The following is a 13,922-nucleotide window of genomic DNA, read 5'->3' as shown; positions in this document are numbered from 1 at the left end:
GAGCAGAATAATCTGCTGCTCACTGGGTATTGCTCATCTTTCTCCACTCAGGGTAGTCGTACGCGGGTTGGGTTTTGCCTCATTCACAGAAATGATCCCTTTCAAAGCAGTCAAATAAGTTGCAAAGAAATTCGCAAATCCTACCCCTAACCCAGTTGCCCCAAGTCTTCCTGGCTAGATCTTTTCCTAAAAAAAAAAAAAAAAAATCCAGCTAAATTTTATTACAGCCGAAGGTAAAAAAAAAAAATAAGTCCATTTGTATTTAAAATTAACTAAACTATGGATTAATCCTCACAATCATAAAACTGAAAGTAGGCATGCAGACAGGGATAAGACAAAATTCAGTGCATCCATGCCCCCAGGCACAAGTACTCAACACTCTCTGAATGTGAAGTCATTTATGAAGTCCTTTACAACATGCAGTCAAAGAGGTTAATTGAAAAATTTCTTAATGTCATTATGAAAGAACTAGATTAACCCAAGTTAATTCACTTTATTGTTCAAAATAAAGAGGAATAAGCATTGAACTCACTTGCAAATTTGGGGCATGAATTAGGGGTGAGATGTTGTCTTTAAGGACTCTGCCAGTTTAATTAAGATATGGAAAATTACTTATTGTTCTTCACCACTAAAGTGCTAGGAATTAACAGCCAAATGTGATGCCTGTGCCTTTCATATCTCTACCATGTGTTTGTTTGTTTAATACCCATAAGACTACATCATTAAACCTCAAGCACTGATTTCACTAATTCAGCACGAGAGCTACATGCTACAGCAGCAAACACCTTTCCGAGTCAATCATAATTGAACAGCTGGATGTAAAATGCAATATTATTTTTAGGCTCGTCTCTAACTTTGACTTCAAACCACAAACCCTGTTTTCCTCCCAAACAAAATACCTTTGTAATACATCCCCTAAATATAGTGGGAGCACACGGGCGGCGTGTGATGTATTTTATCCACTTTATCGGTTCCTTGCAATTAGAGACTGCCAACATCACTGCACTTCTCCTGTCTTAGCGAAACATAACGCAGCTTGTTTGTTTCCCTTTAGGAAGTATTACTTAAGAGGGCAGCAGACCTTGTTGAAGCCCTATATGGGATGCCCCATAACAACCAGGTAGGTCAGCAGCGCGCTCTTTGTTCCCACGCCGACACGTGTAGATCAATACCTGCTCTGTGCAGGGCTGGCAGAGCATCAGCACGTTGCCTTTGTACACAGCCGGGCTTTGCCAGCCACCTTGAGGGCAGTGTGATGTGATGCAATGCTCCGAGGGAAACGCTTCATCTTCCCGCTCTCCTCTGGCCGCTCGTTTGCCTATCAGAAATGACAATTAAGTGCGAGGTGCCAAAAGCATAAGCAAGCATTAAGGCAAGAGAATAACCTTGAACTCGGGCCAAAATATACAGTGACTAATGGGAAGTCCTAAAGAAATCTGCTCAGCCGAGTGGATCAGCCATACTCTATTTTGCAAACTGCTGAAAATACAACTCCTGCCTCTGATGCATAAAACTCATGTGATGATTTTCACCCAAGTTCCAGTGCTAAACTGGAGATTTATACTAATTTCTTTATTTCCTTATACTTACTGTATTGAGGCATAATTGGGCATGGGAAGGAAAAGCAGGAGGTGTTGTTAAAACAGGCAGAAAACCCCTCACCCTCACTATAATTTCACGTGAATCTCCTTGGCAAATTTTAGCGCTATTGCGACTTGGAGCATTCGCACGGATCTGAGTTGTCAGCGCTTGTTTCGTGTCTCTCTAGGAAATAATCCTGAAACGAGCAGCTGACATTGCTGAGGCGTTGTACAGCGTGCCCCGCAACCACAACCAGATCCCCACTCTAGCCAACACTCCCGCCCACACCGGCATGATGGGCGTGAACTCCTTCAGCAGCCAGCTCGCCGTCAACGTCTCCGAAACATCGCAAGCCAACGACCAAGGTAGGTGGGATTCCAAGGGTTAATCCTGCACCTTGTTGGCTGCTTGTGGCCAGCTCCGTGTCCTCCCTCTCTCTGTCCCCGCAGCCGTGTGTCTGAGCGCGGAATGAAATGCCGTCTTTTAACTTTCTCGTAATATTTAATTCTCCCTGTTCTTTCGTTTGCTGTTATCATAAAGCATCTCCAGTGGGGGGAAAAAAAAAAAAAAAAAAAAGAAAATTGGCAAAGTGTAGAAAGCTCTTTGTTATTAGCAATAAATATACAACGTGTATGGTTGGTTTATAAAATAATTATGTCTCTCTACCTCCACCTGGTTTTGGAATATTTACACAGATAAATCTAATTTGATGTCTGTGGTTTTAAAATACTTTGTTTGTAGGCATGTGTGACATATATGTTACTAATAAAAGTAATAGTTGATTTAATTTACCTGTTGTAATTGAAAATGCATGTAGCATATTGCATTTAAAATTAATTTTGATACTAATGAAAGGAGGGAAACAGGATTATCAGATATGTTCAAACGCATATTTTTTTTGCTTGCAACGTAATTATTAAATTGATTGCTCAGATAGGAACAAATTGTTATTTAAAATCCTGATTCCGCTATGTTACCTCTTCTAAAAAGATTGTCTTTTAATGCATTTCCAAGCTAATAAGCCTTATAAAATTCTGTACTTGCTCTTGAATTAGTTTTCACTGATGGCTACACCTTACGAAAGCTTGTTGTTAGCATAAAAATATCAATCACAAAATGAAGACCCCAAAACAGCCTTTCAAAGTAAATCACCGCAACAAAAAAGTTTTTCTTGTCAGCTCTGGCATTTGAAGGTGTGGAGAGGCTGAAAGTTCACGCAGTGTGTTGGTACAAAGCGGGACTCGAGCCTGTTGATAATTGCTCCTAAAGACAAACGTGAAGGCACCTGACACAGCTGGATCGAAGAGAGCTTTTGTTGGCTGTCTGTGCTAAGAGGAGAGACAACATAGAGTGCTCGCGGATGATTTAAGTAGGGTTGGCGTGATAAGGTTATCTCAAGCTGCAAGAGTTGATAGGGCAGTGAGAGACAACTCAGAGCAAAGCTGTGCAATCAATTAAAACTGTGTAATATATGCTGCATGAGGAAACCCCCCAGCCCTAAGTCTATCTTATAAAATAACATTATTTTTTTGGGGTGGGGGGGTTTCTAACACAGTAGGTTACAGTCGCAACACAAGCAGTGTTTCCCCGCGAGGATATGTTCCCAGCAGTACTCCTCAGCAGTCCAATTACAACACAGTCAGCAATAGCATGAATGGATATGGCAATGCCGGCATGCCCAATCTAGGTGTACCAGGTTCCCCTGGATTTCTTAATGGCTCCTCAGCTAACTCTCCTTATGGCAGTAAGTGTCTATTTTTGGTAACACATCATCATATAGATTCATATTTACTACAAAATCAACTCCTTGCATTGTTTTGATTTCCTCTATTGTCAGCTACTGGATAAAAGGAGGGGTGACTCTGGAGGCTGGACGTAAAAATGAAAATAATAAATTGACTTGTTTGCGCCAGAATACAATCTCAGATAGAGAAAAAAGAAAAAAAAAAAAAAAAAGAAAAAAGAACAAACGAAACAAAACGAAACCAAAAAAAAAAAACAAAATAAAAATTGGACTGCGCAATTCGTAACAAAAGTCCAACACAAAAGAGTTTGCCTGTTATCCAGAGAGTGGCCAAGCCAAGGCATTTCATTTTTATTTTTTTATATATATTTTTTTTATATATATATATATCTCTATATATATTTTAAGAGGCAAGGCCCTATCACTCTCTTTTTCCGTGTTTGCCGTGAAAACCTCAATCTGAGTCCTGATTATTTTTGCTTTATTGCAGTAGTGCCGTCAAGCCCTACCATGGCAGCCTCTTCGGTCACCCTCCCTTCAAACTGTAGCAGTACACACGGCATTTTCTCATTCTCACCTGCCAATGTCATCTCTGCAGTGAAACAAAAGAGCGCCTTCGCTCCTGTTGTCAGGCCCCAAGCCTCTCCTCCACCATCTTGCACCAGTGCAAATGGAAATGGACTTCAAGGTGAGCCCCATCTCTCTCAATTTTCTCTCTGCTGCTTCTTTTTTTTTTTAATTTTTTTTTTTTTTCCCTTTTGGCGCTTTTTTCTCGGGGAGAAAGGTACCTGGCTGTTTTTTTTTTTTTTTTTTCAGTGCTCTAATAGTGATGCAAAAGCAGGGGGAGAAATAGGGTAGTGTGAATGGTCTGCTGAGATTTTCAGGTTTTTAGTTCATTTTTGATGCTTGCATTAGAGCGAACACCAGTTGTTTTTCTGGCATTTTCCCTTAGGAGTTTGTGCCTTAAATTTTAAGGGAAGACTGTATCCCTGAATGCCTCATGGAGGGTTTGTGTGCTCCTGGAGTTTATACATTTTCTGAACACATTTCTGTGGATGTTTAAGCCCAGCAGTGTTCTGGCAGGACATGGGTGATTTCCTCACTTTGTGTAGGGTGCAGTAGTGATTTTGAATGTCAGGTTAATATAAGTCAGGTTAAGCAGTGGACTGAGCTTCCCTGGACTAGGCATGCAGTGGTTTGCATGTTCTGATGTCCCAGCTCTTACTGTGGTATTAGGGTTACATCCCTAAATGAACGAAATATTTTTAATAGGGCAGGCAATTTTAATATTTTGCCTGTTTGTTAAAAGTTTTATTTAATCCGTGTGATTTCATGCGGGCAATGCAAGGAACAACTGATAAATCAGAGGCAGAATGTCCGTGGCCACCTGCAGGGTGTGGGGCAGGGGGAATTATGGCACAATGTGAGGACAAAAGCACAAATAAAGAGGTCACCCTACAAAGGAAGGCTCATGGCCCATTTTGCCATTTCAGGGGGTTTTTGGACATGCAGAAGGTGAGACTGTAGGTGCATTAGAATAGTTGGGAAGGTCTGTGTGCCTCTGGGTGCACAGGGCAGTGAATTGGGGCACTTCAGATCCCATTGAAGGGTTGAGGATGCTCCCATCCCAGAGGTCACCACTCCTCTTGACCTCCTCAGTTAAGCAGCAGCACAGGATTATTTATTCTTTGTACCACCACTACACCCATAATCCCACCAGCACTCACAGGCAAACAGGTGAGGGGGATTTTAATCTGCCAGGCCTGTTCTGGACTCCTGCATTTTGTGGGGCACTTTGGAGAGGCATCATCCCAATCCCAGAGAGCTGCACTCCAGGACCAAAAAATGAACCTTCCTGTAGCTTGCTCTTAACTTCTTGGCTCAAAAAAACCATCTGAGACCTTGTTATGCACTCAGGTCAACAAAGAGCTGAGAATCCAGACACCCAAACTCAGTGTAGCATGAATATTAAAGGAAAGGATAATTAAATGAACAGTTTTTTGTCTATTTCTTTAGTGGAAGCTTCACTGTGTTACTGCTGTAAGCAAAAACTATATCCATAGTCTTAGAAAAGATAAACCATTCATAAAATAATCCAGTGTCCTACTTTCCTCTTTTTGTAGGAAGACACTGGTATGAAAAGTAAATACTGAAATAAAATAATGGGAAAAAAAGAGTAAAAATATAATAAAAATAAAATAAATAAAAATAATAACCGTAAAATTATAGACAAAAAATAATATAAATGTGGTAACACATGGCTTAGATCTGAGGCAGGAAGATCAACTGCTTGATTTTTGATTTACTCTGAACAACACAATTATTTAAAGATCTAAATTTAAATTATCTACATTTTTGCCAGTACAGTATGTGAATAAGGGGCTTCCTGTCATACACTCCAGGTTTTAGGTACTTCAAATCACTAGATTGCTTCAAAGTAGGGTTTTAAGGAGAACTGGGAGGGCTGAATGGCTGCACTGAGCACCCAGTGTCCCTTAGCACCTCCCCAGGCCCCAGTAATTGCACATCTCCATCCTCAGGTGCAGAAAGCTTTTTGTATAAAGCTCAGAAGGCGACTTGGAATCAACTGATTTAACTGATTTGTTAAATAGGTCATGAATTCAGCTCTTAGGCTGAGCCCAGCCTCACTTTGCACTAAGATTTTTTCATGCCCAGAGAGCCCAGTGAAGACCTAATGATGCCTTCAACTCCCAATTTTTGGATGCTGCAATCCAAGCAGCAGACTTGGCATCATCCTTTTGGGTTTTGGATCAGCAGCTGAACCAAAAATCAAGTGTTGATACATAGATACACAACTAATTAATTAAAAAAAAATTGTCAAATTTCCTCTTGAACCTGAATCATTTTGTGTTGAGCAGAAAGACCCAGAGAAACAGGCAGAATGTCCTTCTGGCCTGGTAATTAGAACAGTGATTTCCAGGGTTGTGGCAATAATAGTGATAATAATAATAATAATAATAATAATAATTTATGCTAAGTAGGCAGGACCACAAGGTGATGCTCAGTATTGAGGGAATTAGGGAACTGACATGGAATTATAGAATCCTGGAGTGGTTTGGCTTGGAAGGGACCTTAAAGACCATCTAGTTCCAGCTTTGGGCAGGGACATCCACTATCCCAGGGTGCTCCAAGGCTGGTCCCACCTGGCCTTGGGCACTTCCAGGGATCCAGGGGCTGCCACATTTTCCCTGTGCCAGGGCCCCACCTGCCCCACTCTGTGAGCCCCTTCACCATCCCAGCACAGGCACCATCCCTTTCTCCACCCAAAGCTTGAGTCAGTTCAGGCTGAGCTCACAAAATCCCTCAGGCTGAACTCACAGAATCCCTCAGAGCTCCCCCACCCATCCTCCAGACCTCTGCAGCCAGGGCTGAGGGGCAGGACAGGCGTGAGTTTGTCAGCTCCCTCCTTCATGGCACTTATTTGCACTGCATTTGATCCATAGAGCTCATTAGGGAGTTTCTGCTTCTTCCTTCCTATTTTCCCAGTCATTTGTTGACCAGGAACTCTTTTTAAAGTTTAATTAGTTGCTTTCTGGTCTCTGGACAGTCACCTCGAGAGTTTTCTGATCAGCACATTTTCTACATTAAGTTAAAATATGGAATTTGAGAGCTGCAGTCCAACGCAGCTGAAGTTTTTTAGGTGATCTTCAAGTGCAGAGTCTCATTTTAGGGCAGGATGTGAAAGAGCTGAGTGACAGCATATGAGATGTCACTGTTAGGAATGGTCACACTCAGTCAGGCCAAGAGAGCAGTAAGAGCTCAGGCCACTGGTGCTGCATACGAGGCAAATCCTGCAGTTTAGACTTGGATAAGAATGGATAAGAACTCAGACAAGGGTGGTCCTTTTGTGGGGATTTGGGGTTAATTGACCCCTCCCTGGTGGGTAAACCACTGTAGGGTATCTCTGTGTGGGAAAAATGCTGCTTGTGGTGCATTTGGGTTGGTGAGAACAGCAGAACTAAGCAGTTCCAGCTGGACCTCAGGGGGACTGTTCTGTCTCCTAACAAAGAATTAAATAGAAGTCGAGCTGCTCTAACTTCTGGCTTGTGCTGGTGTAACCCTGAGCATCAGGACCACCCCAGCTCACCACACCAGAAGCAGAGCTGTAAGAACAGCCCCAAACCCCTCTCTGTGCTGCAGGACCTACTGCCCAAGAGTGAACATGGAGAAATGTGTAGGTGACACTTTATATGTAAAGAGATCCAAGACACCTTCTAGGGGAAGATGTCTCTGCTCATGGCAGGGAGTTGGAACCAGGTGATCCTTAAGGTCCCAACCCCAACCATTCTGGGATTTTATAATTCAACGATGAGGACAGAGTGAAAAAGACAACCTGGGGGGATCTCAGGCAGGTCAGGCTGTGGGCAATGCCAGCCTGGGCTGAGTTTACTCCTGCACCCATGCCAGCTGCACCTCCATCCTCAGCCAGCACTCAGAAACTGCAGCTCTTGCAGGAGACACTCCCTCCCTGCTTCCCCAGGGCCTGACTCACCCCTCTGAGTAAGCCTACAAAAAAAAAAAAAAAGGGCTTTTGGGCCATATCCAAAAAGCCACAATCTTGTTGACTCTGCGTGACCTCCATAGTCTATGAGCAGAAAGTCAAGTACTCACACGAATTTTTTAAGAGCAAAATCCTACCGTGTGTGTTCCTCAGGGCAGAGAGTCTTTTCCTGTTTAAAACAATGAACATTAAAGGTAGAAAAGAAATTTTTTAGTGAGGGACTACTGGCTCGCTGCAAAGTTGGAAGCACAATATGTGTTCAAAATTTGGTTTTCAATTGTAATTTACTTTCTATAGATTGTGAAAGATATTGCTCTCTGGTTATAGGACTATAATGCACAGCAAAAAGCTCTCCATATTCTTTTAAAATTGCATCCTGCTTAATTTTCTGGTCTTCCTCCAGATGAAAGTATTAAAATTATTATTAAAAAACTCACCAGCTCATTTTTCTTTAAGAAGGCGTTTGGTATCAATTTGCACAGCAGGAAGCTCAGTGCAGAAATTCACAATTGCCAAAGATTGCTACTAAAATAAATTGTGAAATACACATCTAGAGCACCAGCCTTGCACCCCCCCCTCAGACTGTGCCACAAAGAGACTTCAACAAAAATGGTTAAATTAAAGAATTGAGATTTTTTTTCTTTCCCCCAGAAAAGTAAGGCTGATGGAGGGTGGAACAGAGGAGGTTTAGTGAGGGGCTGTTTTTAAGGGTTTTTTGAGGGCCTGCCCAGGCAGGGTTGGAGTTCCCATCCCTGGAGTGTCCCAGGAATTCCTGGAGGTGGCACTGAGTGCTCCGTGCTGGGGACAAGGTGGGGATGGGCACAACTTTGACTTGGTGATCTTGGAGATGCTTTCCAACCTAAATGTTTCTGTGATTCTCTGAAAACATGATAAGGAAACGGAGTATTTTGGGTAGAAAGGCTCTCTGCCAATATACCCACTGTTAAATTTTGTAACTTCAGTTGCTGGTTAGTTTTAAAACATTCATCATTATGAATGTTGCAAAATTATAACTTCTGTTTTGATTTTGACATATTTGACATGCTTAACTGGGGAGAAAAATGACAAAGTTGGAAAAATTTATCCTGTTTCAAGAGCATCACCTGAGCTGTGTTTTAGGGAGGTTTAACTCCATCCAAATCCACAAACAGCCCTGGCAGGACCAGGGGCTGCTCTGGGCTCTGGGTGCAGCTCTTGGAGCACTGCTGGTCCTGGTTGTGTTACCCATGAAATGTGTACAGACCCAGCTCTCCCAAACTGCAAAGCTGCAACAGCGAATCTGAAATAAATTAATATTGTTGAAATTAATGAACTGAGAAATTGAAGTTCACATCGCTACACGAACAAATTTATTAATATCTGTTGTACATAAATTAATGAGAAATATCATTACGGCAAAAATTAAACAACACTAAAATTAAAGACTGTCTAAATTATGCTTCTATGAAAGAGTTAACTAGGAAAAAAACTGTGGTTTTTGGCATCTCAGTCTTTATCTGTTAAAAAACCCCAGGATGTGGCTGGTCAGGGCTGTTAATATCGTGTCTTTTTGTGGTGGTTGAGCTCTAGGGTTGGGAGAAGGTTTAGAGTCCTTGGTTTTGGTCTTGGACAGTTATCAAGAGCTTTTATCAGGAAGTAGAATGGTGGAAAAGGAGATTTTCTGCCCAGGGCACGGCGTGGTGGTTGGTGGGGATGTCCCCAAGGGAGTTTTCAGGAGCCTGGGGAGCTCGGGGTGTTCTCCTTTCCCAGGGAGATGCTGTCTGGGTGTGATTTTGGGAGAAGTGTGTTGGTCCTTGCCCTGGGGATGCCGTGGAGGATCCGGGCTCTGCATCCCACCCTGGTGGCTCTGAGCCCAGCGTGCCAATAACAGCTCCTTTTCTTCTCTTTTTTCTTTTAGCCATGTCCGGGCTCGTAGTCCCGCCAATGTAAAGTCACTTTTGTTTACCTACCGTAGCACCAAGCTGCAGAGGATGGGCTTAGGGGACAAGTTTAGTATATTAAGACATGCTGATGGAAGCAGTATCTTCACGCAGAATCAGCAACAAAATCGAAATGCTACAGGAAAAAAAAAACAAAAAAAAAAAAACAACCCACAAAAAAAAAAACCCCACAAAAAAAGAAAAAAAAAAAAAAGACTTTGTTTAAAGATTTTATTTAAACTATTAAGAATCTACATGCAAACAACCTACTTCTTCATGAACAATTCCATTTTATTGACTGAATTTTTCTCATATTTTCACATTTCTCAGTCCTGGAGAATAAGGAAAAAGCGACGCCTATTTTGTATAAAGTTTCTGATTACGTCTTGGCTATGTCTAGTACTTGCTATGTGTTGGGAGAAACTTTGTGGATGCACCATTTTGATTATCATGAAACACTGATGAAAAATGCCTCCGAACATTTTTCTGTACTCATAACTAGATTCACAATGGTTGTGTATCTCTATAATGTGAAATATTTTTTTGTGGTGGAAAAAAAAAAAAAAAGAAAAGGGAGGGAGGGGCCAAGGAGGTTATGAGCCATCAAACTGGAAAAAAAGGATAAAAAAAAAGGATGAATATATGATTAGAAAAAAAAAAAAACCACACAAAAAACCGGGGCGCGGGGGCGGGCGCGGGGGGGTTTATCGTTGCTTAACTTCATCTTAATGAAATGGAACTTTGTAACTTATTGTAGTTAGAAATTGTAACTTTGATATTGAATTCTCTTGCCTTCAACAAGCACACTGACAGAGAAAAAAAAAAAAAAGAAATTGCTACTGTCTGTTGGTTTAAAAAAATGAAAAAAATATACTTCCACTGCTAGAGCTTCCTGTTAAGCAAGTGTGATCTGCAACATTTTTTCAACTTTTGCTAGCACTGTATACTATTGCATTTTAGGCTACTGTGAAGTCTATGTTTCTTGTACCAGAAAATTGTCCTTTTGACTTCTAGATCCTTCTTCCCTAATGTGTTTTGTATGTGGTTATAAAATTGTAGACTTTTGTGATTTTGCCAAAGTTGTAGCTAAATATTTATACACTTGTCTTGAATTTTTTTCAGATCCACTTAAATATTTAGACAAAAAAAAAGCAGATTTTATTCCTTATGATGCTATAAGGAATAAAATAGTCTTATCCATTGCAACACTTTCTTTCACATAAACACTTGCAGTCACTAAGGGAATTTATTTTGTAACATATCAACTATAAATATTGTATTTATCTTTGAAATTTTGTATATTGCTTTTCAACTTTTTGGTTTTGTTTTGTTTTTTTTTTTTTTTGTTTTTTGTTTTGTTTTGTTTTGTTTTGCTTTGTTTTGTTTTGTTTTGTTTTGTTTTTTTTTAATGTTCTTGTATGTACTGGTTTTTGTCCTGGCCTGGTATCGTGATGCTGAAATAGCATTAAGCCAAGAATTGTTGCCTTCATGTTTTTCCTTTAAATAAATCAGTGTCTGTGCATTTCATTTGTACTTCATAAGGTTGCTATGGTTTAGCATTTCCATCCTTTCTTTTTTTTAATCTTTTTTTTCAAAAATTCAAATTCATTGTTTATTTTTATATTATTTTTAAGTTATCAGAACAAATAATTTTGAAAGAAAAGTCGTTTGTTGTATAGTCAAATCAAAATTGTGCCACATGGCTGTAATGAATACTAGTAGACTATGTGCATGTGATACAGCCACAGAAAAGATGAATCTATTTTGTGGTTGCATTTTTTAATTTCCTTTTTTTTTGTTTGTTTCGTTTTTTGTTTTCTTTATTTTTTAATTTTATTTTTAATTTCTTTTTTTTTTTTTTTTTTTTTTTTAAAGATTGTAAAAAGTCATTTTTAGCTGCCACCCATGACTTTGCCACATAGCTGAACTGTGTTTACTGGAAAAATTCAGAGGCCTAAAGTTTAAAAATAAATTCACTTCTGATGTTTTAATTAAAATGTTTGCCACATGAACTTCTCTGATGCCTTAAAAGTGAACTTCTTTGAAGAACTTTTGTGCTGTTTTATCACAGGCTTACACCACAATTGTTAATCACAACTTTATTTGGATGATTTCTGGTGTAAAAAATAAGGGGAACAAAAGCACAATGCTGGTGTACAATTCTGCCACTCCTTTCCGTGTCGATTTTCTGCTGCACTCTGCATTCTCCCAAACCCTGCTCTGCTCAAAAACGGGGAAGTTTCGCGGGAAATCAGGATCACACCGAATTTTTTATGTCTGGGAGTTGTTTATTTAGGTTTCTTGGGGTTTTTTTTTTTAGGGAACTTTTTGTAATCAACCCGTAGCCAACCCTACTTTTTAAACTGGAACGACCTCCGCCTATCCCGTGGCTCTCAGTGCCAAACCCAGCCAGAGAAACGTGGAGTTGTTTTTATTTTTACTTTGCACTAAATCCTTTGCCAGCGCAGCACTGAACAAAGCGTTGCAAACTGCAGCAGAATTCACCTTTTAACCAAAATAGGAGGGAACATTTCAATTTTTTTTTTAAATTATTATTATTATTTTTATTTTTGTTTTTTTTTTTTTTCTTTTTGGACAAAAAAAAAAAAACAAATGCACATTTTAGTCAAGCTTTTCTGAAAGGGTTTAGAAGAAGGGTTCAGCATAGCACAGCTCTGTGAGCATGGCCAAGGCTTGGCTAGGTGGGAAAGCCTGAGAAGTCACTTTGGAACTGAATTGCCTCCGTTATATTTTGTCTAAGTAAGGTTTTGCTCTAAAAAAAAAAAAATAAAAAAAGAGGTCACGTGTACATGTTAAGAAAGTCTGCAAGTTCCTTCATAAATGCAATCTGTTTGTGTTTTAGATTAATTAGTCAATGCACTCATTGCTTCATTGTCTCCAGACGGAAAGCTTCACTAAATGGTAGATTTTACTGTTAAAGACCCTACAATAAGATTGTTTTATCTGTACATTTTTTCATATATTTAACTGTATAAAAAAATGTTCATTTTACACAATATTTAATTAAAGTATTTCTTGTCTGTGAATTTCATTTTTAGTAATTTTATCTGGTTTGATTATTAAAAAAAGTGACTAAACACGAAACGAAAAAATGCAACACTGGGGGTTTCATTTCTAAATATCAGAATTTTTATTCCTTTGTTATGGATGAGCCCAAATCCTTGACGTGGTCTTTCCAGTTCCCTGGGAGGAGAATGAGGAAGGAGATCTCTGCTCTCCAGTGGCAATCACTTGTTGCTCAGCCTTGGTGAAGTATTTATCCAAAACTGTTCACTTTTTGTGAGGAAAACAGCAGAATATCTCTTTTTCTTATTTAACCAAAACTGTGCACTTCAGACAGGCTTTTTGTAAAGCAAAGGTAACAATAGATTTTCTTTTTTTTATTTTACTATTTTGATATCATATTGTAAAAGTCTGTAAACAGGAAAAGTTATTTTAAACAAGGCACAACCCGAATTTTCCATGCGGTGGTTTGACACTGAAGGTCGACACGCTCGTCTCTCAACTGCTGAGAAGGAAGCAAATTCTTTTGCTAATTATAATACTGGGCACAAATATTTCATCCTCTGGGCCATAACATGTGCAATGCACATACAATGGGTACAAAAATATGTTTGTAATGAGGTGGGCACACGCAGCTGAGCTGGAGAGAGTTGCAAAGCTTTGCCTGATGTGCCAGTCTGAGTTCCCCACCCCAGACACCAAATGTGCTCCTGTATCCTCGTGCATGACCAGCACCCCCCAAAAAAAGGGTATTTCCACAGGAATATGGCTCTGGCAGAGGAATGTAAGTGCCTGTGGTGGTGAAACAGCCAGTTTGTTATGGAGTTTGATCCGGTCATTAATCAGAGGGCTGCTGACAGCTTTGAGAGGGCACTGGGAAACTCGGAGCTCCAAAGCAAATGGATGGAGTGGTGCACGTGGATCCAGTGCCAAAGGACTCTCCGTGTGTCCCAGCCCCTCCTCGGCTGCCTGTGCTTAAGGGATGGAGTGGGGAGAAGGTAAAACCAGCATCTCCAACCGTGCTTCCCTTCTTCTCCAGTATTTCCATAGATTTGATGAAAACAGGTGTTAAAGCTGCAGGACACTTTGGGGAACTACTACTACTACTACTATTATTATTATTATTATTATT

At 40.1% G+C, this 13,922-nt stretch overlaps 1 protein-coding gene across 16 annotated transcripts in view; it reads left to right on the top strand.

Annotated features, from left to right (window-relative positions):
- The window catches only part of EBF3 (EBF transcription factor 3), a 129,669-nt gene extending 116,851 nt beyond the window's left edge, over positions 1 to 12,818 (top strand). For 5 of the 16 annotated variants that reach the window (XM_056494530.1, XM_056494529.1, XM_056494527.1 and 2 more), the window contains 5 exons: positions 1,055 to 1,120; positions 1,769 to 1,946; positions 3,137 to 3,325; positions 3,924 to 4,013; positions 9,745 to 12,818. In XM_056494530.1, coding sequence (XP_056350505.1) covers positions 1,055 to 1,120; positions 1,769 to 1,946; positions 3,137 to 3,325; positions 3,924 to 4,013; positions 9,745 to 9,776 — 555 coding nt within the window. In that variant the 3' untranslated portion in view covers positions 9,777 to 12,818. Of the gene's footprint in view, positions 1 to 1,054; positions 1,121 to 1,768; positions 1,947 to 3,136; positions 3,326 to 3,815; positions 4,014 to 9,744 lie in introns of all 16 variants that reach the window. The other 11 variants (XM_056494521.1, XM_056494524.1, XM_056494523.1 and 8 more) reach the window with 4 other exon arrangements.
- The last annotated feature ends 1,104 nt before the right edge of the window (positions 12,819 to 13,922 follow it).

The sequence above is a fragment of the Oenanthe melanoleuca genome, chromosome 6, assembly GCF_029582105.1.
Source record: "Oenanthe melanoleuca isolate GR-GAL-2019-014 chromosome 6, OMel1.0, whole genome shotgun sequence".
NCBI classification, from domain to species: Eukaryota; Metazoa; Chordata; class Aves; order Passeriformes; family Muscicapidae; genus Oenanthe; species Oenanthe melanoleuca.
Note: the sequence above shows the minus strand (reverse complement) of the source record. Positions and strands in the feature narration are given on the sequence as shown.